The sequence below is a fragment of the Ictalurus punctatus genome, chromosome 1 (genome assembly GCF_001660625.3).
Source record: "Ictalurus punctatus breed USDA103 chromosome 1, Coco_2.0, whole genome shotgun sequence".
NCBI lineage: Eukaryota > Metazoa > Chordata > Actinopteri > Siluriformes > Ictaluridae > Ictalurus > Ictalurus punctatus.
In genome coordinates, this window is record NC_030416.2 from 6,809,372 (window position 1) to 6,834,005 (window position 24,634).

At 38.2% G+C, this 24,634-nt stretch overlaps 2 protein-coding genes across 3 annotated transcripts; both read right to left on the reverse strand.

Moving 5' to 3' along the window:
• Window positions 1-454: 454 nt before the first annotated feature.
• Window positions 455-15,928, reverse strand: LOC108270015 (uncharacterized). Of its 2 annotated transcripts, XM_017476259.3 has the most exons (10): window positions 15,676-15,928; window positions 14,384-14,973; window positions 13,703-14,227; window positions 6,829-10,493; window positions 6,150-6,378; window positions 5,848-6,027; window positions 5,668-5,757; window positions 4,373-4,574; window positions 4,078-4,285; window positions 455-2,789 (listed from the first exon to the last, which is right to left on the reverse strand). In XM_017476259.3, the coding sequence occupies exons 2-10, from the start codon at window positions 14,910-14,912 to the stop codon at window positions 1,584-1,586; spliced, it is 6,834 nt and encodes a 2,277-aa protein (XP_017331748.1). In that variant the 5' UTR covers window positions 14,913-14,973; window positions 15,676-15,928; the 3' UTR covers window positions 455-1,583. The 2 variants fall into 2 exon arrangements, with proteins under 2 accessions (XP_017331748.1, XP_053535834.1); XM_053679859.1 differs by lacking the exon at window positions 15,676-15,928 and having other exon boundaries at window positions 13,703-14,059; window positions 14,384-14,515.
• A 4,517-nt stretch (window positions 15,929-20,445) lies between these two features.
• On the reverse strand, window positions 20,446-24,634 carry LOC108265257 (trypsin). The gene is made up of 5 exons (XM_017467399.3): window positions 24,477-24,634; window positions 24,165-24,327; window positions 23,394-23,653; window positions 21,765-21,901; window positions 20,446-20,862 (listed from the first exon to the last, which is right to left on the reverse strand). The coding sequence occupies exons 1-5, from the start codon at window positions 24,547-24,549 to the stop codon at window positions 20,713-20,715; spliced, it is 783 nt and encodes a 260-aa protein (XP_017322888.1). The 5' UTR covers window positions 24,550-24,634; the 3' UTR covers window positions 20,446-20,712.

Genomic DNA, 24,634 nt, shown 5'->3' on the forward strand with positions numbered 1-24,634 from the left:
GAATTCTGACTTGGATCTAAAAGGCATACACAGTGCAATATGGTGTATAAAAAAAAAAAAATAATAATAATAATAATTTAAAAAAAAAGAACAGTTGTCTCAAGTAATTTACTGTGTACACGAAAATTCTAACAGCAAAGGGTTTGCCTTCATTAAGCCAACATAAATAAGGTAACATTAAAAATGCTGTGACTAAAGGTCACCAAAGTAAAATTTTTACAAATATATTTTCAAAACTTAACTTAAAGTATCTCAATAAAACAACTCTGGGGTAAACTTTTTATCATCAAGAAAACATGTTTGTTATACGCCTGAAGGTGTTGTAAAAATTCCAATAAAAAGGATATTTCATCCACTTCCCTTATATATATATATATATATATATATATATATATATATATATATATATATATATATATATATATATATATATATATATATATATATATAAAATAAATAAAAAAAACATTTTTAAAATGCCCACTAGAAGAAGTGTACTGGGAGTTTAAATCCTACAAGACCAGCTGAGATTTATTTGGAGTAATACGAGTCACTTCAGTTTAAGTCAGGTGTGTACTAACTACCATTTCACAGGAGCTTGATGTTCATTCTGAACAAAGCCGTGTACCCAATTATAAAAAAGTTTGTGCACACTAATGCAATTAGATTATTCTGTTTTTTTTTTGTTTTTTTTTTAAATCTTTTTTCTCTGAATTGTGTCACTTTAATGTTCAGTGGCACTGTACAGGTTGTAATTTGTACACTAAAAGGTGAACATGTTCTTTTATGATTTAGCTTTGTTTACATTACAAAAAACAGCTGTTTTAATACAGGTGTTTACAATTTTTTTATATCCTCTGTACACAATTATTCTTTAGCTAAAATAGTGTAATATATAATACAGGAGAAAAAAATATAAAATGGTTTCAAATAGTGGAAGATTAGATACAGGGGGGCAATAATAACTTACAAATCCGCTAGCCTATGATAAATACATATGTACACCCAAGCCATAGGCTACACCAGTTAAAGCAGGGGGAAGAAAACGATGTAAACGATGTAATTTGATGTTATATACTTAGTTTATACATATAAACTGTGCAAAACTGTTTCTTGGGGTGAGTTCAGGGTTTTTAAAACTGTGGCTATAAATTCTCACCTAGTATGTCAGGGTTTAGCTTAAACAGATGTAAAGATGCACAATTGGCCAAATTAAGCATGGCAAACTAACAGGTATAACTTGTTCCCCTGAACTATTCCAATAAAACAGCTTATGAACAAAGTGCTTTAGGTTTCAAACAGTCAACACTTACTCCCAGTCCCAGAAGTAGAAACCGGGTTCAACCGGGTCCTAGAACTGAGTATTACAATACCATTGCAATCAAGATGAGCAAATGACAGGGTTTTTGTTTGCTTTTTTTGTTTTTTTTTTTGTTTTAACAAAATCAGGACAGAGCAAACTATCACTTACACCAGACAAACTGCCCCATATCAGTCAACACTAAATGACAAATCATGGTGATAAATAACTATATAAAACTCATTGGTTTAATTTGGCCTATTGTCAGAGCATTTTAGTAGATTCATGTAGTTCCTTGACTGTGAAACTTCAGGAAGCAGTTGTGATTGCGAGAAATACAGAGGAAAACACAGCACTTGAGACAACGTACTCTAGACATTTGCTCGCAACCTCCAAATCTACACCTAGCCTCTTCACCCTCGGAAAGTTGTTCTGGCCAGTGGCCCAAACCATCATATCGTGTGGCTGCATCAGGTAAAGGGGTCTCAAAGACATCCGAACGTCCTGTGGATGCATTTGATCCAGGCTGTATTGGTGGTGGAAGATATGGGGGTGGTGAGGAGTCTTGCACAGCAATATTGTTGGATTGAATTAAAGCTTTGGAAACTTCTAATCGGAATGCCATAAGTGATAGTAGCTCTGAAAGATGGTTTTGATCTTGCTTGTACTGTAGCCAAGAATTAACTAATGCCAGATCAATAAGGTCCCAAAGTACAGATTGTGGCCAGGCACTGGGTGATGGGCTTGTGCATGGTGTGCGATAAAGGCTTCTCAAATCTCGGTTCAGGTTTGCAGCTTTGATTGCCTTCTCAAAACCACTTACAAGCGATGTCGAGCGGGACTTGTCTTTTGTTACTGCTGACAAAATAAAGCCATGATGGCATCTGAACAGTTTTAGTTTCCCATCAGAAGTGACAAACTCATCACCTATTTGCCCCCTAGCACCACCAACCTTGCCAGCACTGCGCACTCCTGCCTCTAGGAGATGCTCTAACATGGAAGGTGTTGATAGCTCTGGCTTGCAAAGAAATACCATTCCTTGATCATCACTTTTTTCTTGAGAAACCATTTCCTCAACAATTTTCTCTCTGTTACAGTCACTGACACGCAAGCTAAAGTCCATGACCAATCCGGAAGCATTTATCATTACTGTGTGATGTAATGAGTGTGTTGGATGTCTCTGAAAAGGAAGGAGATACTGGTCAACTCCACAGTTTCCATTTCGTTTAAGTGCTTGACACCCTTCTCGAACTCTGTTCACTATTGCCTGAACTTTCCATAGGGGATCTTTCTTTGATACCAAAATTTCTGTGCAATTATTTGCATCCTGATCCTTATGTGCATCCTGTCCGTTCCAGTTTGGCCCATCCCCTTTAAGACTGGCCAATCTTAGATTAGATGCAAGTTCAGAAAACATGGCTGCAGACATGGCATCAGCAATCAATGGCACTCGGGTGAAATCATCCCAGTACAACTTCATACTTGGAAACTGAGGGTTAATAGGAGAGAAAGAGAAAGATGTAGACCAGCTTATTTAGCATAAAAGTTAAAGTCTCAAAAACACAATTAATTTAAATATTGACTTTGGACTAAATACCAATTTCATCCAACTATGTAGAGGCAGCTCCAGAATTACTGGCACACTTGGTAAAAATCCATTCGTTTAATTAGATTAATTAGCATAATCGGACACTGGAAACTGTTTTATACACATTTCACCCATTGAAAATATGCCTAATACAGAAACTCCTAAAAACAAAGAATAGAAAAGGCTTGGCAAAGGAAGATCACAAGATGATAATGTATCGTATAATATAACGATTTGTTAATTCGTCTTCAGTAGTAGTGGATCAGGAGCCCAATCCTGGAAATAACTGGCATAAGAGAATACACTCTGGATGGTGCACACACATCACACACTCATGCACACCCAGGGACAATTTAGAGTAGCCTGTGAGTGGGTGAACTGATTTTATGAGGTAAGCCTCAAAAACAAGAAGACCAGATTAGAGTTTGCCAAATACATATAGAAAGGCCTGTACAGTTCTGGAACTACATCCTATGGACAGATGACAACTATTAACTTGTACCATGATGTGAAGAGAAGTGCATGAAGTAGTAAAGGGACTGTTCATGATCTTATGGCATGGGCAAGTATGACTGCAAATGGAACTGGTTCTCTGGTATTTATTGATACTGTGTCTGCTGACAAAAGCATCAGGATAAATTCTGAAGTGTATAGGGCTATATCATCTGCTCAGATTCAGCCAAATGCTTCAAAAAAGACGGCGCTTCACACTGCAGATGGACAATGACACAAAGGATACTTTGAAAGCAACCCAAGGCAAAGAAGCATGGCTATATATATATATATATATATATATATATATATATATATATATATATATATATATATATATATATATAAAAGTGTTGTAATTCCTATACCAGTCACCTGATATGGATGTAATACTCTCAAGTTCATCCTGAACGTATGCATTATTGCACATTATTTAATTTTACCTACATTTATGCAAATAGACACCTTTATCCAGAGCAACTTAAATAATAACTAATTCATTGGAACTGAGCAATTAAAGATTAAAGGCCTTGCTGAAGGGACCAGCAGTGGCAGCTTGGTGTTGCTAGTATTTGAACTCACGACCTTCCAACATCCTACCCACTGTGCTGCCACTTCCCCAATATACTTCCAATATACTAAAACCTAAATAAAACCTTGTCAATATTTATGGAGCTGACTGACTGTTATTACTCACCTTTAGGGTTCCCATTGCAATGTGGATTCCTACAAACTGGGCCACCTCCTTTTCAGTAACAGGCTTTGGCAATTTTGACACTTGCCCTGTGCAAGTTGCAATATCTTTCCATATATTCCAACTAAAATACTGAATGAAGTAGTCAATGGGTTCACAATGCTCTTTACTGCCTGCCTGTTTGTCATCTGCTTCAGGACAGCCTGTATTTCTATTTGGAAAAAAAACAGCAATAGAATGTGGTAAGACAGATGTGGGCACTTTTCCTAATTTAATTATTTATGGCAATAAGACTTACTTAGAGGGTTTTGCATGCTGCTCAGTGCTGGACATTTCACACTGTTGCACTGCTCCATTGGCATAGATACCATTGTAACAAGACATAATATGAGTTTCAGCTTCCGGATCAGAAGGGTCACTAACCAAATCCTCCATATCTGATGTTTGGGAAAGGAATTCTAAAATGTCTTCAGTGCTCTGTTGCTCCGTACCAACATTGCCTGCATGTGACATAGTTGCACATTATCAGAAAGCAAACAATAAATAGACTAAGCTTGTGAAATCTTTGTGATTTACAAATCTTGATGTAATCGTCATTGAATGATATTACACTGCCACGATATTACATCCTGTGATATTTACTCTGATTATATCACCAAACCTGCCAGCGTTTACACAATTTGCATAGGACTTTTGCAATTCAACAACAAAGTACAATAATAAGTCATTACTCAAAAATACACCAAAAGAGCAGTCGACACATGAATCTGGAAGCCCCACCCTTCCCCCTATTTTATGTGCTCTCCAGTAGACGACTTGCAAGGTACTCTCACTTTCTGTCAAGGTAAATTGATAATGTTTTGAGTTTCATTAATATGAAATAAAATCTATCAATATATGTTTGACTTGGCTAACATTACACAACTATAATGTAAAACATCAGTTAAATATATTTATTAAGAATACCACCAAAACATTTCTCCCAAAAATTGTTAAAAATGGTTAAAACAGCACATTTGATTTCTGGTTGAAAGAGCAAAAAAGGCTAAAGATTTGGGTCTTAAAAGATTAAAAATGGCCTACAGTGAAGTGTCAAATCTAACATTTACATTTAACGTTAATGGTGAGGATTTTGCTCTCTTGGGCCAATCAGGACTCAAAATTCATGCACTTTAAGCAGCAGCATAAACAGTGAAAAATATAAGCCATGTGAACATTAGACAACCAATTTGTAAATGGATTATATTGAAAATGTATCATGTTTTTTTTGTTTGTTTGTTTGTTTTCAGCTGTTTACGGTTCACTACTACGGACTCATCAAAAAAAAAAAAATAAAATCCACCATCCAGAGTTTCCGAGTGCACAGCTACTGGAACATTATTGCCCTACAGTACTCTCCTTGGACCAGAATGGTGGAAATACTTGTTCTCATGTCTTTTCCTATCAGTTCTGGATGTTTACATTGTTTTGGTTTTTAACCGCTTTTTCATTTTTATTAAATCATGACCAGGGGGAAAAAACAATATCGCACAAGCCTAAAACAAGTTTTACTTAAAGCAAAATGTTTAATTAAACTAAACTGCTGTTACATACCCTCTTCAGTGCTGGAGTATAAATTAGGGTGCACTTCCATTTGTGGGCATCCTATCCTGACCTCACACTCCTCTAATCCAGGTGAACCCCCTACAGATTGGTAGAAAGGACAAATTAGTGATATGTTGTCCAGAACCTCATTTCCAAACTCCCATTGACTCCAAACATTATTGATCTTACATGGTCCGGTCCTCTCTTCCAAAACTTCTGAACTTGAGGTCCCTTGGATATTAACTTGAGGCTCCACTATCTCCCCCTCCTCCTCCTTTACAGGGTAGAAAATACACTGCTTGGCAGTAGACTGACCCACTGTAGGGGAACCAGAGGAAATTCCAATTGTGGAATGGTCCAGGTGCTTTTCTTTAGTGTGAGATGAGAAAAGGTATTCAAAAATAAACAACAGCTGAAAAAGAACTTGCAAAACAACTAGATTAATTAGTTTAAAATATTTAAATGTAGCTTGGTTTAACAAAAATATTTACCTAGACATGCATCGTGATTAATTTGCATATGTTGAGCTTCCTGTACAATGTGGGGATCATTTGAAATTGGCTGATCCTCCGCTTTTACCAAAATCATCTGGACTCCTTGCAAAAAATCTCCATCATTAGCTTGGACATCTTGGGCTGTGAGAACCGATGGACTGGCTTCTATTTTCACATCAGTAGAGGTACCAGCAGAAGTTAATCCACTATCTGACTGTAGATTGCCCTTCAATGAAGACACACGTAACAAAAAAAATTCTCAGAATAAAAATCAATTAAAAATTCTTGATTCATTTCAACCGTTTGCAATCATGCACATCAAGTGCATAAAGTGGTGTGCGAATTTTATACAGAAACATCTCCACCAAATGTATTAAAAAGAATTAGACCCACAAGCAATATTATTAGTATCAAACAATGTTAGGAAGAAAAAAAAAAAAAAAAACTCAAATTTTGTAAAAGTATTACTCTCTTTTTTTGTGACTCCTGTGATTTTTGCTTTAAAAAGAAAAAAATATTTCTGTGGGTGTTTGCACATATTGCAAAGGTGTACAATAACTGTAAATCCTGCTGGCTGATCCCTATTAGCTGTTGTTCCTGTATACGTTAATTTACTTTAAACAATTATCAAACATATAATTAAGAAGTCTGTATTACATACTCAACAGAAACCTACCTGTCCTCTCATTCCAATCTGGCGATGTATAGAGATTCTCCCCTTCCTTAAGCTACTTGAGAAACTACTGTTCTTTTCATCTTCTCCAGACTTCTGAGTTAGGGAACCATTTTCTGATGTCATCATCTCCGAAGCACTTGCGGTAACAGGTTGTGGTAACACGTATACTTCCTGATCCTCGGAAGATTCCTTCAAGACCGAGTGCATGGAAGTTGCAGCGGCATTAATGGCTTTTCTGTCTTTGAGTACGTCTTCATTCTTTTCCTCACTGTTACCTGTTAGTGAATACAACTCAAAGACAACCTGACAGTCTTCTTCATTGGCCACCATCTCTTCTGTACGCTTGTTTTCAGCAGAACGTCTTTTTCCAAGTTGTCTCTTTCCCCGACCCTTGCTTCCTCGTCCTCTTTTACCTCTCGTCATAGAAGTGTTTGGTCGGCTCGTTACCGTCTGAATGGATATCTCGTCTGCCTCTTGCTTAATCTCCGATTGCTCTGTTAAGCGAGATCCAGCATTATAAGTGGTAGGCAGCTGGGTCTGAATAAATGATGGACTGTGACTGACTGTGTTGTGACTCGCTTCCCCTGCCTGTGGATCCGAGACCTTGTGAGAGTTACTTTGGGAGAGGCTGGATAACTTAGTTGATACATGGGAATCTCCATAATTTTGGTCCTCAACCATGACTAAACTCACATTAGATGGCAATGCCTCTTTAAGAGCCATGCTTTCCTGTGGCCCAGACAAGGAGTCTGGTGGAAGTGAATGTACATCTATGTTCTCCTGTTCTCCTACCTTAGTTTCATTTGTTTCAACGTGACAGGAAGAATTTTTACCAATTGCCTTTTTATGTCCAAGTGGAGGCTCTTGATTAGGAGTGTCATCCTGTTTACCTTCTTCAACAAAGGTTATTGTTATTGGAAAAGACGGGGAAGGACTGAGGGCAGGGAATGAAAGCCTGTGCTCATTCCTTTGTTCATCCCCTAAACCAATTTCTCTCATCTCTGACTCCACATCCCAATCTGTTGGTACGTGTATTTCGAAGCTGCTCGAGTGGACTGAATTTGTGAGCATTATTTCATTTGGCCTCAGGCTAACTGTGGGCATTTCAGACACGTCACAGGGTACAATAGACTGGAGAGCTCCATTTTCAGAGTGCATGGATGCCATGTGCTCTTGCAAGGCAGACACCTCCGAAAAGCTCTTCCCACAGTCATGGCAGCCAATTATGAGCCGAGAATATGGAGGGCTTAATGCAATTTCCTGATCTATTTTTGCAGGGGCTTTACGCTTCCTCACAACTTTTTGTTTTGCACCAGAAGGGAAGTCACTGTTAATAGGAGATGTTTGCAAATGAGAAGATTGCTTTGTATCTACTTTGGATTTCTTTCCGACTGTTTTTGCTTTTTTTTTCTTTTGCCTGGGTGTTTGCAGCGATTTATTTTGTATCCCTTCCTTTTCTGGCGCTGTAGTCTCATGCCCATACATTTCTTTGGTTTGACATTTACTTATTAGTTGGTGGTCTAATCCTGTGGTCTTAGCATCCAACTTATGAACCTTCAGCTGTGGTTGCTTATGACCTTTCAGCAAAAGCAAGGCCTGTTGCTTTATTTGATCCATGATTGGGGTCTCTGATACTTTTTTATCTTTCTCCCTTTGTTTTGTGATCTTGTGGCTTTTCTTATTTACTTTATTCACTGTGATGTTGCTCTTTGCTTTCTTTTGGGAAGCTGCCTCAGAAATTTTGCCTGACTTTTTCTTCTTTGGCACAGGGGTTTCATCTTGCTGGGTATCCTGTGTAGACTTCCCTTTCTTTACCAAATCTCTCTGGTTTTCAAACTTTCTTTTCTGAGGTTTCCCTCGATGTGCTTGTTCCGACACCTTCATTACTTTTTTTTCACAGGGGAGATTAAGGGCCTGCATGAGCCCAGAAGACTTTTCAGCTTTCTTTCCTTTTTTATGTTTCTGTTTCAACTTTTCAATCTCACTGTGCGACAAAACAGGCACATTTCCTGGATCAATGTCTTGCTGATCTTTATATAGACTGTTTTTGGATATATGTAACAGTTTTGGCTTTGAATATTTTTTCTTATTTTGTTTAGGTCCAAAATGTTTCGTTGCCTTCTCTTGTTTTTTTGGTGTCTTTGATACAGTGCTAATTTTCTGATTAGGTGTTATGGGTAATGTACTTTTTGCAACTTCATCCTGAACTTCCAAGTACTGAGACTTACGGATCACCCGCTTTTTAGAACTTTTCTTCTTTATTGGCAGTACCTTCTTAATGTAATGATTTTCTTCTTCCAAAAGTGTCTGGTCTTCTGGTTCCACTCTGCATTGCTGTACACTGGACTCACTACAGGGTGCCTGCTCCAAGGGAGACCTTTCTTGATTGCATTGTACATTGCCAAGAGAGGGTTTATTCATCTGTAATATTGAATCCTCCGATAAGAGAATTTCCTTTAAATGCTCTTGCTCTAACTGAGCTTCAATCTCTTGACTCCTCTGAAGGTTAGGATTACTCTGCTCAGCTTTTGGCTGAGCTTCTTCTAATGAACCTGTTGCCTCCGTTGCCTTTTGACATCGGGACTCTGCATTGGCAATGGTCTCATCAGGTTTATCTGGATTGCCCTGCACAGTTTGTGGCTCAGATTCTACTAATGAACCTAGTGCCTCGGAAGCCTTTTGATTTAGAGGATCTGCATGTGTGTTGGTCATATCAGGGTTAACTACGTTCCCCTGCTCAGTTTGGGTCTCGGGTTCTATTGATGAACCTGCAGCTTCAAAGTCCTTTTGACTTGGGTCTGTATCTGTGTTTGTCTTCTCCTGCACTGTGATGTCTGTTGGCTTGATCACAAGTTCCTTCTCGCTTGTTACTCTACTTTCAAAATCAGTTAAATAAGTCAAAGATGAATCGTTCACTGTTTCTGAAGTTTTGACATCTATTGCATCTTGAATGTGCTGCTCCTCTGTTATAAGCATATGCTGATGACTGGCCTCCAACGGAGGAGGTAAAATGTCCTTTTCAGTAATTTCAGGTTCATACTGAACCTCATTTACCTGTTCTCCTGTCATGTCTGATTCAATAACTGTCGCCTGTTTCTCTGGACATGCTGCAGAAATACTTGTCTCGACGTGGACCGCAGATTTCTTTTGTTCAACAGCAACCTCAACCTCTAAAGATTCTAATAATGTATCTTGCTCAGTTCCAGTTGGTGCTGTTCCTTCATGTCCTTTCTTGTCCCCTGCCTGCTGATGTTCAGTTTGTTGAACTGTTGGCTGTGTGAAATCAAAGTGCAACGGTTGTATAAGGCCCTGTGGCTGTTGCATACCAGCACTTTGTGCCTGCAAAGGTAACTGATCAATTCCAAGAATGACCAGCTGATTTACTTTTTGGACATTTCCCATTTTCTCTATTAGTCTTTTAATCTGTTCAACTCCAAGTGGGCCTATTTGCTGGGCTGCCTGTCCAAACGCTTCCACGTGTGGTAGAGGTAGTTGAACTACTTCAGTCAGAGTCGTAACACATGGGCTTCCTGCTGCCACAGCACTGTTGGATGGTGTAATGGTTGAGCACTGTGAGTGCTTTGCCTTAATGTGGTGCAGCTGTGATTTGGCTGTCTTGAAAGATTCATTACACTGTGAGCATGCGTATTTCCTAGAGGATGTACCTGGAACAATAAAAAAAAAATTGTCTAAATAAATATCTTGTTAATCATGACAAACCATATACATTCCCAAGGAATGCATTTTGCATGGAGAAAGTTTCCGAGACGCCATTGATAACCCTTAAAATAGTCTTTAAACATTTTACAGTGAATTTATACGACTGGACTGCTTTGATACCAACAAACAAAAAAAAGCATGTAAAATGTCTAGAACAGTGAGGCAAACCAAGTGACAACTAACTAAGTAAAAACACTTATTATATATCAGTACACAGCACTGCTAGCTTTGCATTCATTTTCTAGAAAGGCTGGTACATTTCATCAGTAAGCTTGGCCAAGAATCACCTATTTTAACAGAAGGAGGCAATTCAATGAACAGATAAACTGGTTCATGTTTGCTGTGCACAATTCCCCAAAAAACATGGATGAAGATTCATCCACAGAGTAAATCTGTATTATGGAAAATGTTTTCAAATCAAGTTTGGTAAAGCTCTCGGAAGCTTGGTGACGGTGACGTTGAAGTCGAGCGACCGTGGTGTAGTTCGTTTATAGCGTACGGTTAGCTTTTTATTTCTGACGATTGTATTTAGGCTTCAAACTTCATAAAAGTTGTGTTCATTTGTGAAAATGATCTTGATGGACAAAACGTGTTCGTGTTGTAACCTTTTGTTGATCACAGAGATTATTTTTTGCAATAATCCAAAAGTCTATGTGAAAATCTTTTGGATTTTTTTTTCGAGGGAACCAATAACTACGTTTACATGGACAGCAGTTTTAATGATTTAATTATCTAATTATTGACCTTATTCTGAGTAATGTATTCGAGTATGACTTTAATCAGATTAAGGTAATTAAAAATTGCTGCTTACATGGTAATCAGAGTATTGTCTTAATTGGGTTAATATCGGATTATTGTTGTCCATGTAAATGTACTCTCCTCCCGTAAACACTGTTCTTGCCTTTTCTGCATACGCCTTGATTGTTTTCATTTGGTTGCATATTGTTATATTTGATGCATATTTTCATTTGGTTTATGGCATTTTTATTTTTACTTATGCTATATTCTGGGTACAATTCTATTGATATTTTGCTTCTACGTGATGACGCACTTTAAGGACCAGTCTAATTTGATAAAGATTTGTACATTAGCAGGAATGTAGCACGACATGGAGGTGAAAGCAGCGGTCTGTTTATTTAAATGTGAAAGTGCAATAAAAATATGTTGTCCCTAAAATCGATGCATAATTGTGATAAATAATCGTGATCTCAATATTGATCTAAATAATCGTGATTATAATTTTGGCCATAAGCGTGCAGCCCTAGGTGCAAGCCCTGCAGCATCTTAGATGTCATTAGAGAAAATTGGACGGAGGGACCTTCTAGCAGCAAAAGTGAAATTTAATACAGAATTCAAGCCATAAAAGCATAAAAGGCAGCAACATATTGTCACTTTCCTGAAGGTTAAGTTATGGTGAAGTTAGTATGGTGAAGTTCTTTTTTTTTTTTTTCATGTAAGTCACACATTGTCTTGGGTCAGACATAGCATCCTTCAGATGGTCAATTCCAGGGCAGTGAGCACATACAGGATGCCTATCCTCCGGTTCCAAGAGATGTAGACACTGGCTGCATGCGTGGAAGGCTTGTTGTATGTTTATAATCAATTTTTCCCTTAGCACTGGCTACCTAGATCTTTCAAACTAGCAGTTATCAAACCTCTAATTAAAAAAAACCCTGACCTTGACTCCTGTCAGTTGTCCAGCTATACGCCAATACCAAACCTGCCCTTTATCTCCAAGATCTTAGAAAAGGTTGTAGCATAGCTGCTGTGCTCGGACCTACATAGGAATAACATTCATGAAGTGTATCAGACAGGATTTAGGCCTCATCATAGGACAGAGACAGAGCGCTGGTTAAAGTAGTAAATGACCTACTACTGGCCTCTGATCAGGGTTGTGCCTCCTTGCTTATATTGCTTGACCATCGTGCAGCTTTTGAAACCACTGATCATACTATTGTCCTTGATAAGAGTAGAAAATGTTGCTGGAGTTAAGGGAACGACCCTCTCCTGGCTCAGGTCTTATTTGTCTGATCATCATCAGTTTGTAGAACCAAATGGTCCCTTGAAAAAAATTCCTGGGACTAATTGTTCCAGGTAATTTCGGTGGAAACGCGGCTATAGAAGGCTACAGCAGCGGGCAGAGTTTCTCTTACAAAAGCCCCACAGTTAGGGAATAACTTAGTGGTAAATGGTCAGAATAAAAACACTTTGTTTTTTAACCTTACCATTTCTACAAAGTGCTTTACACTGTGTCTCATTCACCCATTCTCACACACACACACACACACACACACACACACACACACACAAATGGTAGCAGAGCTGCCTGGCAAGTTAGCGCCTTGCATTCGAGAGCAACTTGGGGTTCAGTGTCTTGCCCAAGGACACTTCGGCATGTGGAGTCATGTGGGCTGGGAATCGAACCGCCAACCCTACGATTAGTGGACAACCCGCTCCACCACCTGAGCCACAGCAGCCCAGTGGTGACGTTGAAGTCATGTGACCATGGTGTAGTTCATTTATAGCCAAACTTTAGCTTTTTACATCTGGCAAATGTATTTAGGCTTCAAAATTCATAAAAGCTGTATTCGTTTGTGAAGATTAACTTAATGAACAAAACGTGTACGAAAATCATAAACCTTTCTTGGTCACAGAATTTATTTTCTAAAAGCCAGTGGAAAAATCGTATTGGATTTTTGACTAGGGGGCCAAGCTCAAGCTAACTTCCGGGTTGGCCTACAAAAATACATCATCCCTGCAGCACTTTATATAGGAGGCAAAAAGAAAAGATATGATGCCACGAGGACAAATCATCTGTCACGACCAGCTGCTAAGCTGCTTAAATCGTTATATTATCATCTAGAGAAATATATCCCCTCAATCAACTACCAAACCAGACTCCAGATATGAATTATATGTAGACAAAGCAATTATCATGAATTTTAGGATCACTAAGAGGGATGGTTAACATGTGAATGCATTCTAATATACATTTTCACCCAATGCAAAACAACAGTACGATGCAGCTTCATGTCAGTAAATCTTATGCTATGCTGTATGTCCATAGAAAGTTCCTACAGTAGGAAAACATTGTGAATGTACCATACTAAATAACGGTACTGACTATAACTGGTAGAGACACAGTAATACTTACACTTGCTCCTCTTTTTCTTTGTTTTGCTTGTGGCGTTTGTCAAGTTTTCTACACCTTCTGTCGCCTCCTTTTCATGTGCATCCAGGTGCTTCTGGAGAGCTTTGGGCATGGTAAATCTCTTGCCACACTCTTTATGTATGCAAACATATGGCCTTTCCCCAGTGTGTACACGCTGGTGGTACTTAAGCAATGTAAGGGTTTTGAAGAGCTTGCTGCAGTCTGAGCAGGTATAACCCTGCTTGCTATAGTGTACCTTCTTATGGCTTGTAAGCTCAGACGATCGGCTGAAGGCATCTCCACAAATGGGGCACTTGAAGGGCTGCTTCTCAGTGTGAGCGCGCTGGTGTGCCATGAGCTCTGTAGAGCAGGTAAAATGACGATCACACACATAGCACGCAAACAGCGCATCTCCAAGCATGCACTGCTCATACTCAGTAGGGTGGTTCATTTTGAGGTGACGTTGCTTGCTCTTGTCGTCACTGAAGATAATGTGGCACTCCAGACATTGCAGTGAGAGCTGAGATGCTGCAAGTGGATCATAAACTAATAACTTCTCAGCATACTGCAAGTTCAAGTCGTTTTCAATACAAGTAGAGAAAAAAAATGAAAATATGACAGTACTTAAAAGCTAAAGCATTTCTCACACAGTAATCAACAACAACAAATATCAGGTAAACTTACAGGTGAGGGGGATCACTGTAGGCTTGGACATGTCCATTTTTAGTGGGTCCATTCTGTCCTTCTTTGGTGGGATGAACTTTCTGACACTTGTATCCTCTTTAGAGATTCCTGTCTCTCCAGGAGCTGTAGGGTTAGATGCCAAGTCTCCAAGGGACACTTCACACGCGTCACTGGGATTTGAGTCTGATACCGAACTGCTGACTGCGGTCGTCTCATTTGGCACACCTGGATCTGAAGAATGATTTGACTGAACCGGATAACTTGTCATTTCATCTTCAGCAGCTTCATACGTTGAAGCTGCAAGTGCACCGTCTTCTGGCACGTCCTCCGCTGGGGATATCGGTTCAATTATTGCTTCTGATGGGACATAAAGGTCCAGTTTCCCCTCTCCCAGGCCAATGATCTGTGCTGTGATGTCCTGTACTGTGTGATCTAATGCTGTTTCTGCAGGAGCCATCTGCGTCAAAGCTAGAGACATATCTTCTTTAGCAAGAAACAGATCACTGACTGACTGACTGGCAAACTCCATGATCCTCAGCTCCAGAAGGAATCCGGTTCACGAAGACTTAACGAAGATGTAGTTAACACTCCTGAAATGCACACAACAAATTCGCAAACGTTTAAATCTGGAACATTTAACAAGACTGATATAGGAACAGTAGTATACAGACATGTATACAAACAATAGACAGGGAAGGAATAGTGACTGATATAGGAACAGTGGTATACAGACATATAAACAAACAATAGACAGGGAAGGAATAGTGACTGATATAGGAACAGTGGTATACAGACATATATACAAACAATAGACAGGGAAGGAATAGTGACTGATATAGGAACAGTGGTATACAGACATATATACAAACAATAGACAGGGAAGGAATAGTGACTGATATAGGAACAGTGGTATACAGACATATATACAAACAATGTAGGCATGCAGGATATGTGCACGGTGGCTATATTCAGTCAGAATATACTCTACTACAACATTTAATTGCACCATAACGGTGTGAATACTTTAAAAACTAAGAAAAAAATTATTTCGTCTAATAACTGCTTAGCGCTAGCAAAGCCGACGCATCATCGACTCGCCCATAGTTAGCTGAAGCTGAGGCTAGGCTACCGCTGTTTTATTTAGTCTTATAACGCTAAATTAACCCTACTGATACACTTCACCAAAAACACACACACGCATACTATTCAACGACGATAGAGTATGTTCATTACAGGCACTTTAATGCGCAAAAGGCTACCAAAATGCTGTTCTGTCGGCGCATTCAACCTACCTGCATTGTTTCTTCTTTGCATCACCAGTCACTACCTCATCAATATGAATCCGGAGTGTGTGACGTCACGTGGGACGCAGCAGTTTCTCTTGGACATTGTAGTCCTTTTGCAGAGGCACCCGCGCTGTTTTCTGTTCATTTATGTCCAGTAATTAAGCTTCTAAAGGAATTTTTTTCCCATTGTATTCATTTTGTTTATCCTGTGAAGATAGAACATACAAATGCAGTTTGTTTATCCTGCTACCATCTCAACACCACCAGAAAAGGGGGATAAGTCCTGATTCAGACTTAGCTTTGTTTGGGGAAAATGGTTAGAGCCAGCCTCGTGTATGCCTGAATGATTTTTGCATTTAGACAGTCATTTTTTGATCAGTAACACAGCGTCCTTAGGACATATAATGTTTTTACTTTTCATGGTGAAAAATTACTATATATATATATATATATATATATATATATATATATATATATATATATATATATATATACACACATACATTTTCTATACTGCTTGTCATTCAGGGTCACAGGGAACCGGGAGCCTATCCCAGGAGGCATGGGGCACAAGGCAGGGTGCAGCCTGGACAGGGTACCAATCCCTCACAGGGCACAATCGCATACACATTCACACACCAATCAGCCTACCATGCATGTCTTTGGACTGAGGGAGTACCCGGAGGAAACCCCCACAGCACCCCATGCAGAAAATGCAAACTCACAGGGCAGAACACAGGGCAGTACACAGGGCAGTAGTGGTAATCGAACCTCCAATCATGGTGGTGTGAGGCAAACATGCTAAACAGTAAGCCACCGTGCACCCTTTATATATAGGAATACAGCCTGGATGGGATGGCAGTCCATGCGCAGGGCACGTGCACACACCCAGGGGCAGTTTATCTTAGCCAATACCAAATACTGGCATGTTTTTTGGGAGGTGGAAGGAAACTAGAGAAACCGGAGGAAACCTACACAGACATGAACATGTACAGAAACACACAGACAGTCACCCGTGCTAAAGATCGAACTCTGTAGCTGTGAGGCAGCAACGCCACCCGCTGCACCACCATGCCACCCCAAAGACATTTTGATACCATGAAAAGTAAAAACAATGTCTCTCTTGCCTTTTGCCCCAAACAAAGCTGAGTGTTCAGATGGTTGAGAAACCAAAAGTAAGAAAGAGTTACCTTAATTTAGCTCATTTTAGCCTGTTGTTTGTTTATTATGGAACTACAGTAAATTCATGCAGTTCATTCACTCATCTTAGGGAAGTGTTTTATCCTGCTCTGGGCTGCATTGGGGGTCTGTGTACATTTTAACCCTTCGTTTCTTGCATTAAATTGAAATTTACAAAAAAAAATGGGAAATGCTTTTTTTCTTCTTCCTTTTTGTGTCTATAATAGAACAAACCAGATTTTGGCTTGATTCACCATTTAATCATTATTAGGAATAAATAAACCATATGGGTTGATTATTGACTTGGATGAGTGGCTGAGGATAAATTCCTAAATGTCCCTTAATGGTCAACTCACATGATTTCTTCTTCTTCTGCAACCCCTTTCAAAATAAGAGTCCAGTGCTGTTAAACAGCAGATTGATTATTATAAATGAATAATAATCTATTCATAAGTCATTGACAGGGTTGTGAGGGATACTTTAAAAATGTAATCCGTTACAGTTACAAATTACTTCATAAAAGATGTTAATCAGTAACGTAATCCAAGTATCACGATATGAAAGTAATGTAATCTGATTACTTTTGGATTACTTCAAGGTCACACGTAAATAAATTCAAAAGAAAAGCAATATGATCTAAATACTTTTATTTAGAGTTTATTTTAGAGCTTAAAAATATGCTGAATGTTTGGATTTGCTTTAATAAATAATAAATTAAAAGAAGATCACTCTCCCTGACGCAGGTAACGTTACACCACAAAAGCATTTCAGAGAACAATTCGTGTTAATTTCTACCAAATTAAATTTGCGCATGGAGGTTGCCCATGTGAGACATGACTGGCAAGAGAGAACCAGAACTATAATCAAGCCGCTGTCTGTATTGTGTTATGTCAAAAGATTAATTTATTTGGTTATAAATGAGAAAAAAAAAGTAATCCTGATAGTATTCCATTTTTTTACAAAATGTACCTGTAATCTGATTACTTTACTGTAACAGATTACAGTTACCATTTTTTTTGTATCCTGATTACATAACCATTCATAAACATTTAATGTGCTTACAGAGGCCTGCAGGTCATATGATGGTAGCTCTTGGGCTTTTCTTTATATCTTTGGGTATTAAACGATATGACCTTGGACTGAATTTGCTGGGTTGCCCACTCCTTGGAAGATTGGCAACTGTCTTGAAGGCTCTTGTAAATAATCCTTCTCACTTGGAGATGACCTTATAATTGTTCTCAGATTGATGAGCAGCAACAATTGCTTCTCTGAGGTCATGGTTGATGTCCTTTCTCCTTGGCATGATGTAGACTCACACTGGAGCTACCTTTATAGAGATCACACTTCTTGTTGATTAACTAATCTTGTACATTTCATTAGTAACACCTAGTAGGTAATTATTCTCTTGATGATTGTGAAAGTAGGAAGGGTGTACTTACTTACTGGACTTCACCACAATTGTTATTTAGTCCCTCATAAATAAACACGTAGAATTGAAGGACTGTGTACACCCCCCCCCCCCCCCATGATTCTATCGATGTACAGTCCTCTCTGAAAGTATTGGAATGGCAAGGCCAATTCAACTGTTTTCACTATACATTGAAGACATTTGGGTTGGGGTTTGAAATCAAAAGATTAATTTGAGACGATATATCAGAATTTCAGCTTTCATTTCCTAATAATTACATCTAGATGTGTTAAACAACTTCGAACATGGTACCTTTTGTTTGAACCCACTCATTTTTTCAAGTGATCAAAAATATTGATAACGCTGATACAGCAGGTGTTTCTTGTTGCCCAGGTGAGCCCTGTTAAAATGATTGTTTAAAGAATTAATAGCTCTGAATGACTACTGTTGGATTGAGCCCTAGGTTTCAACTGTGAAGACTGCATTTGTTGTTAGTTAGTTAGTTACAGTTACAGTATTTATATAGCACTTTTCCAGACACTCAAAGCGCTTTGTTAAAAAGGATAAACTGATATGAAGACCAGAGAGCTGTTTATGGGAGAAAAGCAAACCATTTTGAAGCTGAGAAAAGGAAAATTTATCAACAATTTGGAATGTCCTGAAAAAGAAAGAACCCACTGGTATACTAACAACCAGACATCAAACAGGTTGGCCAAGGAAAATGAAAGCAGTTGATGACAGAAACATTGTGAGAGCTGTGAAGAAAAACTCATAAACAAAAGTTACTGATGTTACCAACAACCTGCACAGGGTGAAGGCATCACAATCCACCATTTGATAAAGACTTCAAGTGCGTAAATATAGAGGCCAGACTACAAGATGCAAACCACTCATCAGCAGTATGAATCAGAAAGTCAGAATGGAATTCACAAAGATATACAGAGATGAGCCACAAAAGTTCTGGAGCTAAGATTAACCTCTATCAATGTGGCTGAAAGGCCAAAGTGTTCATAAAGAAAGGAGATCATGATTCAAAACATAGAAGATCATCAGTCATGCATGGTGGAGGTAGTGTCATGGCTTGGGCTTGCATGGCTGCTTCTGGAACAGACTCACTAATCTTTATTGATGATGTAACTCATGATGGTAGCAGCAGAATTAATACAGAAGTCTACAGAAAAAAATGTCTTTCAATTTACAGAGAAATGCATCCAATCTAATTGGGAGGAACTTCATCATGCAGCAAGACTATGATCCAAAACACACTGCAAGCACAACAAAGGACTTCATCATGGGGAAATGTAGAAGGTTTTAGACTAGGCCAAGTCAATCATCAGACCTTAGCCCAATTGAGAATGCAAGAGCACCTCCTGAATAGGAGACTGAAGAGAGAAATCCTGCAAAACAAACAACAACTCAAAGAAGCTGTGGTACAAGCCTGGAAAAGCAACATAAAAGAAAAATTCAATGGTTTGGTGATGTCAGTGGGTCACCAGCTCGATGCAGGTATTGCAAGCATGGGATATGCAACCAATTATTAAGTGTTGTTTACTATAATTTACTTTAAGATTATCTGTTCCTATACGTTTGCTCAACTAAAAATTGGGTGTTCTGCCATCAAAGGTGCCCTATTTTAAGTTGCTTAACACATATAGATGTAAATATCAGGAAATTCTGATGTCTGATATCTGATTCTGATCTATCGTCTCATGTTCAACTTTTGATCTCAAACCCAATGGCTTCAATGTATAGCAAAAACAATAGAATTGGCCTTGTTGTTCAAATACTATCTATCTATCTATCTATCTATCTATCTATCTATCTATCTATCTATCTATCTATCGCATACAAAGGAATTCTAGACAATTGTGTGCTTTTATCTTTGTGGCAAAAGTTTGGGGAAGGCCCACATTTGGGGTGTGATGATCAGGTGTCCACAAACTTTTGGCCATTTGCTGAATCTTCAAAACAGCCAAACTGAGTTTACTAAAGAAAATTAGTTGTTTAGCAGTGCCTAGTTTACAATGCAATTGTAAACTAAACTGGTACCTTTAATTTTACAGACTACGGTCAATGATAGTGACTGATAGTGATAGCAGTACATTACATGGTATCTACTTATTGAGATGTTACTGAATACGGCTCTTTTTGGGGGCCATCTGCCTCAAAAAAGCTCCTGCTTCACTTAATTCAATTTCAAGTCATCTTTATTTGCATAGTATTTTAATAAGAGCTTTACAGAAATATGGATGTAAATTTAACTACATAATAAGCAAGCCAGAGCTAATATTGGTAAGGAAACACTCACTGAGATGGAATGAGAAAGAAACAGGACGAGTCAGACTCAAAATTAAATCCAGTTCTGGTTAATACCAGACAGTATGATCAGCATGATCAGATTTATAACATAAAGCAAAGTTTTACATTTCACAGTGTTTAAAGTATCATTTTCTTTCTTAGTTGGTAGCTATGATGGTATTGACCCAGTCAATGTAGCGACACACTTCAGCATAAACACCAGGTAAGCCAGCGAGAGCACATCCATAGCCCCAGGACACGACGCCCTTCAGCTGCCCATTGCATACAACAGGACCACCAGAGTCACCCTGGAATGAGGTACAAAAGAAATGAATGAGAGCAATACATCTGTAAATGAATCTGTAGTGCAGTGTATATATAATTTTTATAACATAAACAAAAAAGAGCGTGGAAGAATCTGTTTCCAAATAAAATTATTGGTGGCATAACAGAGAGAACAGGGAGAAACTGGCTGGCATTGCATTGCTGGGATGGCATTACAGCATTACTTGTCACTTACAGCGATGCTAGACAATTATGGGTGTGTAAGCCCATGTATGTGTAAGAGGGAAGTTTCCTCCTAGTATGTTCAACTTCTGTGATACAGCAGTGGAGCACCAGTTCAAAAAGATGTGGTGGCTGGCTTCAAGTGCTAGCCTTCACCCTCCCTGGTTGGTACATGTCTTGTGGCCTATTGGGTGGGAATTGGCAAATGAAAAAATTGGGGGGAAATGGGATAAAAAATAATAAATTAAACAATGTGAAGAAGGTGTATGAATGAATGAATGAATGAATGAATGAACTGGTTAATTAATTAATCAGTTCCCTTATTCATTCATCCATCCATTCATAATGTAATGCCATCCCTCTCACCCAGACTGCACAGCAAATTTGACTCTTTTAGACTCCCAACCACAGTTCTCCTGGCAACAGGGCACATGCTTGTCTTTTTTGCAATCCTAAAGACTAATAGTTAATTCATTAAAATCAGTTTCCTTGAAATGCAACAGCAAAACTATCTAACATGAAACTACTCATTTAGATGGAGGTATATTAGGTTTTTAGATTCAAATAAATTGTTTTATTACATAACTCAAGAGATATCATGGGTCAACATCCATTTCTAATTAGCAAACAGAACAAATACAAAACAGAATACATTAAAGTGGGTTAGAATTAAATAAATCTTGCAGTACTATTGTAATTTTACCTGGCATGAATCTTTGCCTCCTTCCAAGTACCCAGCACAGAACATGTTACTAGTGATTTTGGAACCATAGGACGCCTCACATTTTGAGCGGGAGAGTACAGGCAAATTCAGGCATTGCAGAACGGACGCATAAATCACTGGAAAAGATTATAAAAGTCATGAACAACTGATTTAATGTTTAGCTAAACGCAGTATTACTTCACCATTGTTGACTCTGTACAGCTGAGGTCATAAGTTTATAGACCCCTTACAAAATCTGCAAAATGTTAATAATTTTTTAGAAAAATCATGGAATCATAAAAACTGAATTTAGTTGTTTTATTTAATGCTGCCCTGAATAAGATATTTCACATAACAGATGTTTACATATAGTCCACAAGACACAATAATAACTGAATTTACACAAATCAACCAGTTCAAAAGTTTACATACCCTTGATTCTTAATACTGTGTGTCTTTATCTAGATGATCAACGACTGTTTTTATGCTTTGTGATAGTGGATGAGTCCCTTGTTTCATGAGTCCCTTGTTTCATGAGTCCCTTTTGTTTGTCCTGAGCAGTTAAACTGCCCACTGTTCTTCAGAAAAATCCTACAGGTCCTGCGCATTCTTTTCTTTTCCAGCATCATCTGCATATTTGACCCCTTTCCAGCAGTGACTATATGATGTCGAGATCCATCTCTTCACACCGAGGACAACTAAGGGACTCGTACACGACTATTACAAAAGATGTAAACATTCATTACTTCACAAGAAGGCAACTTGAGAATGTGGGGTGTAAACTTTTGAACAGGATGATTGGTGTAAATTATTATTTTGTCTTCTGGGAAACATGTAGATATTTTATGTAGCTTCTGAAGGGGGCATTAAATGAAATACTAAAATATTTAAACAAAATAATAACATTTTACAACGAACATCCTGTTCAAAAGTTTACATCCCCTCGGCTCTTAATGTATCGTGTTGCCTTCTTGACCATCACTGTTGGAAAGGGGTCAAATATGCAGATGATGCTGGAAAAGCAAAGAATGTGCAGGACCTGGAGGATTTTTCTGAAGAACAGCGGGCAGTTTAACTGCTCAGGACAAACAAGGGACTCATGAACAACTTTCACAAAACGTAAACACAGTCGTGGATCATCCAGGTAATGACACACAGTATTAAGAATCAAGTGTATGTAAACTTTGGAACTGGTTCTTTTTTGTAAATTCAGTTATTATTGTGTCTTGTGGACTATATGTAAACACCTGTTATGTGAAATATCTTATTCAGGGCAGCACTAAATAAAAAACTAAATGCAATTTTTTTGCTACCTCTTTTTTTTTTTTTTTTAATTATTAACATTTTGCAGATTCTGCAAGGCGTACGTAAACTTACGACCAACAGCAGCAATAAATAAGTGAAAAAAACATAAGTTAATAAACTAGTAGTTTTCATAGACTACTGTCGACTGAGTGTTCCTCTTAACAGGGCTACTAATCCTGTTAGTGGCACTAAAATGATTTTCTAATTGGAATTCCACTCTAATGATGAGCTGATCCTGTGATATTGCACAAACCATAGGTTAGATTATTAAGGCTATCACACTGTGAACTTTTACACATCTATTTTGCATTATTGTTGCCTTACCTCCAGTGTTGATCTGATTTCCCCATCCAGACACCAGGCACTCCTCCCCTGCCACGGTACAGGAGGAAGCCAGAGGTATAGGCTGCACATACTGGTTAAAAACTGCAGGCTCGCTCAGTTTGATCAGCATGAAGTCATTGTCGTATGTATTGTCATTATAGTTTGGATGTGGTATGACTTTCTCAGCCCAAATTCTCTGCTCCGTGCCTTCGTCAGTGAACACGTTGTGTTCTCCCAGGTGAAGAGAAAGACGATGAGCCCTTTGAATGGAATTTTTCAAATAAAGTAACTGTTTTTTTTTAAACAATTATGTTGCATTATTTTTGTATTGCAGATGAAATATATATATATATATATATATATATATATATATATATATATATATATATATATATATATATATATATATATATATATAGATAGATAGATAGATAGATATTCAATAAATCTCATAATAATAATAATCAATAAATCTAAATGTCATTAAAATACATAATCACTAGTAGAGTATTTATTAATATAAATGTAGTTCTGTGGTCATTTTTGAGGCTGTTATTTTAAGCAACATTGTTAGACTTGGAAGAAATATTTTGCTTGGAAGAAATATTTGTGCCTGCAAAGGAAGCGCCAACTACTTTATCAGTTTTTATCTCTGATATTAAAATCATGGCTTTAGTTATTACGGTTCAGTACGTTTAAATTTCGATCAGTCAGCATGTTTGCTGATGCTCTCCAACTGAGAAAACAGAAAAAGCGCTGAGAGATACTCACGGAACGTAACAGTGAGCGGCAGACACGGCCCATCTGCTGTTAATCAAGGATGCTCCACACCAGCGCTGTCCATCATCATAGGTTAGATAAATCTGCCAGGGCTGCGAGTGAGGAGTACACTCATAACCCCCGATGATCTTATCATCATCGGCTCTGCTATGGTCTAATTCACACACATTTCAACAGAATATACTCTAACAAAATATAATCTTGTCAAATCATTATTTCAGTACCTGACACACAAAACTAGATATAATTTCAGGTGAGTCACTACAAGTCTCTTGAGTAAGAAATAAAAGACCTCCCACTTACGCACAAACACCAGCAGCAAAACAGTTACAGTGAGCCTCATTACCACTGGTACAATTAAAACCAAAATGGGCATGACCAACTACAGACTGGGTGTATATATATGTTAGTATCTACGTGTGATGTCATGGAGCATTGCCCTCAGAACAGCCAGTAAAATT